This window comes from Anneissia japonica, unplaced genomic scaffold (assembly GCF_011630105.1).
Source record: "Anneissia japonica isolate Jap-2015-1 unplaced genomic scaffold, ASM1163010v1 scaffold2834_len698180_cov181, whole genome shotgun sequence".
NCBI lineage: Eukaryota > Metazoa > Echinodermata > Crinoidea > Comatulida > Comatulidae > Anneissia > Anneissia japonica.
The window spans coordinates 1392-5202 of NW_022704877.1; the positions used below are offsets into that span (position 1 = coordinate 1392).

General features: G+C 32.4%; 1 protein-coding gene across 1 annotated transcript in view; it reads right to left on the minus strand.

The window, feature by feature from the left end:
• Positions 1-1735: 1735 nt before the first annotated feature.
• Positions 1736-3811, minus strand: part of LOC117104803 (ganglioside-induced differentiation-associated protein 1-like) — a 10689-nt gene continuing 8613 nt past the window's right edge. The window contains exon 5 of the mRNA XM_033245651.1: positions 1736-3418. Coding sequence (XP_033101542.1) covers positions 3093-3418 — 326 coding nt within the window. The 3' untranslated portion in view covers positions 1736-3092. The remainder of the gene's footprint in view (positions 3419-3811) is intronic.

Here is a 3811-nt window from a genome sequence, read left to right on the forward strand (position 1 = left end):
AATAGACGTTGATCGCATGGAATCACGGTGGTTTGGATTGAAGACGAACAAATTGATTACAATGGAAACACGGTGGTTTGGAATGAAGAGCAAATATAATGTTGGCCACGAGATGGAAACACGTTGGTTTTGGAATGTACACGAACAAAAGAAATATCAGCATGAAGGCGAACAAATAAAGTTTTAAAAATTTGATAAACTAAAAAAAAAAAAATGTTTTATGCAATAGTTAAATGACTTTATAAAGACACAGTACCTTTGAAAATCAAGAAACCTAAAACACATATTTCCAAAACAATTCAAAATAGCTTCATCACGTAGGCCTATATTGCTGTAATTAGAATATTACGGTTACAGTACATCCTTATGTTTTTTGCTGATTGCCACGAATATCCGCATTAACTACCAGCTAATTAAAAGATTTACTGTATGAAAAAAAATCTCGTTCGAATTTCAATTGAAATCTAATGGCTTACAAAGTAAGCAATTAAAATACTGAGTTTTATTGCTTAAGGTTCATTTAAATCAGATGAAATTAATAAAAGATAAATATGAAAGAATTGCCATGAAGTTCTTGTTTTTAATGGTGCGGAAATTACAATTTAATAACTACCGTACCTCATTATAAGAGTACATGAAAGTTCTAAATAACTCCGAAAACACGTCTTTTTATGTACAATTCAAATGAGTTTGACAAGGGTAAAGTTTTCTTTTGTAATGAGAACAAATTGCTTTGATTTCCTGACAGCAAATTTATTTATCCCCTTCCTTTAGATTCTCAATTAGAGCACACTTATCTTCCCCTTCCTACTGACTTTGAATTGCAGGCGACGTATTTTCCCCACATTATAGTATAGAATCTCACCACAAGCATAGTATGGAACGCATCAAGTTCATGTCAGAGTGAATTAAAGATACACACTCCGTGTTAAGCTATCAAACTTATTACAGTATCTCAATTGCTTACAGTACTTTCTACACCTATAATATAAAGATATAGGCCTACTGTCTATGATGATATGAATAGACACGATATACCGTAGCATGCAGTAGCGGATTTAAGGGCGGAAGGGGGCAGGCCTGGGCCCCTAAATTTGTCAGAATAATCATAAAAAAAAAATTAAAAAAAATGATATTCAAATTGAAACATGAGAGTGCCATTTCTGGCCATCTAGATGCACATAATCATAATTTTTTTTACCCAACCATGGTGGAACTGAGGTGCTATGTACCCAACTTTCTGCCCCCCACCCTCCAATTACTATAATAACCATAAAAAATAAAATGAGGAATTTGAATTGTGTATATAACTACTTGCGGAACACCACAAGGATAGATCTGAAAAAAACTTCTTTATACAGTATTTTTGTTGTCCCTCTTCAATGTTTTTTTAGTAAGAGACACTCTCAACAAAACAGCAGTTAACTACCTACGTGGTGTATTGACGCTCATTGGCGAATTTACAGCACATTGGGTCAAGAGTGTAGTGCCGCATCTAGGGGTGCACCCCTCCCCCACCCCCAAAAATAGCTCTCAACTCCCACCATTAAAAAAATCATGCTCACAATAGTTCAAAATCAACTCATATCACCTTATTTCGCGAGCTAAAACCCCTTCCCTTAAGCATCGGTCCACCACTTCACATTTGCACCTCCACCTCCACCTCACCCCCTCCCCATTTCAAGACTCCTAGATATGCCATTAAAAAAAAAAAAACGATATTTGAATATGGAAATTTCTTTTTGTATGAAGCATATTTTATTTAATGAATTTATATTGGATTTAACAGTTCATTATACCATTTATAGAAATTTATTAACTAAATCTAGATAACATATATCAGTATTGCAATTACATAAATGAAATGGCATTACATAATCCAAACAATATATTTATATAGTGCATAATGCAAACTGAATTTGCTGTACAAAATTTTTACATTCATTCAATACAAAATATTTGTGAAAGACTTAATTTAATATTCAATGGTTTAATCTAGTTTGCATTTAGAAATACACAACATATGGAAACACATAAATGTGATTAACCCATATTTGGGTATAATATGACATCACCATTGCCATATGTGCATACTACACATATCTGACACATTGATAGTATAGACAGAGATTGCCTACTGTAGACTGTTGTCAAACAGAGATACATTTGTGCATGTGGAGACATACCGACATATGGAGACACATGCCTAAATAGATACTCCTGCCTGCATATGAAGACACTATAACATATGAAGGCACATGTCCACATGGAAATACATGGCAATATGGAAAAATGAGTCCATATATGGGAACAGCCACATGTAGACTCATTTGTATACTGTATATATTTATACATTGCAATATATGCAGAAACATGTTCCTATGTCGAGACACATACTTGCATGCCAACATGACTCAGACACTTTATTATTAAAGTGTAAATAACATACAATGAAATTGATTCGGCTTAAGTGTTCAGCATATACTAATAATCAATAATAAAAGAAAAACTCAGACATAATGTACACATACAGAAGATACCAAAATAATAGAACCTCATTTACATGGTATAAAATAAACTTTGGTATAGGATTAATTATTGAAGGTGAAAACTTTAACAATGGTACTCAAATATTTCTGGCAATAGTTTAATAATAATAATAATAATAATAATAATAATAAATGATAATGATAATAATAAGAATAATGGGTTGATTTATAAGGTGCAAATAAACAAGATCTCTAAGCATCTTACTTTGGAGTAACACACATATTATTAACTTGAGCTCAAAATTATTTAATTTCTAAAATGTGTACCCTGCCTTTTTTTTTTAATGGATAATGATGAAAATGGAAGTGTGATTTTTGAATTAAAATTATGTGTAAACATTTTGTATGCTCAAGTTGATAAATTTTATGTTACTTCAATATGAGCAAGCTAATTTCAAAAATGATTTTTATGATATTTTGTATGGGACAATACATCATTAAGGTCCTAAAATTAATTCCTAAAGAAGTCAGGATTCTGAATAATATATATTCCCAGACTTAATTGCAACTCAACCATTTAATTAATGGGAATTTTTCTCAGCTTTAGTGTTTAAAATACATGTATAGAGCGCCCCCTACAGCCCCAATAATTAAAATATATGGTACAGTTCTTTTTATCTTGTACTTGACAATCGGGATAGCCAATGCCCACAGTGCACTATTTGAATACAGACAGGTCTTACGGAATGAAGGCCGCTTTAAAACTCGCTCGTAATATGCTTCTATATGAGGACGCTTGCCATTGGTGAAGAACCTCTGTTGAAGACCAATTGACGTTAAACGATGGAGAATTGTAGACAAGAAAATATCCGCGATTGAGAATGTCCTCGAGCATAGCCACGGTAACTGTTCAGATGATGGGGCTGATTCTGTGCCAAATAAAAAATTTGGTCAAAGTTATTATAAAAATAAAATTAATGTGCAGTACCGAAATATTCCATTTTTTGACCTTTGACAATTACATTTGATGCTTACCATCCCAAAACCAGCATACTGTCAGTAAATTTTGAACTGAGTAATTAGCATAAGAAGTCACAGTATTGCATACTTTAGTACAGAGAAGCCACATGACATTTACTCATAACATGGGCAATAGAAAGCCGATTCTAGTAAATAACTTATGATTCCAGTAAATGACTTATGATATGAATATTTTAAAAAATCAATTTTCTTGTTTTGGTCACAGATGCTGATTTTGGCATGAAAAGTCCCATTTGTTCAAACTCTATATATACAAACATCTTGTATATACATTCATATAT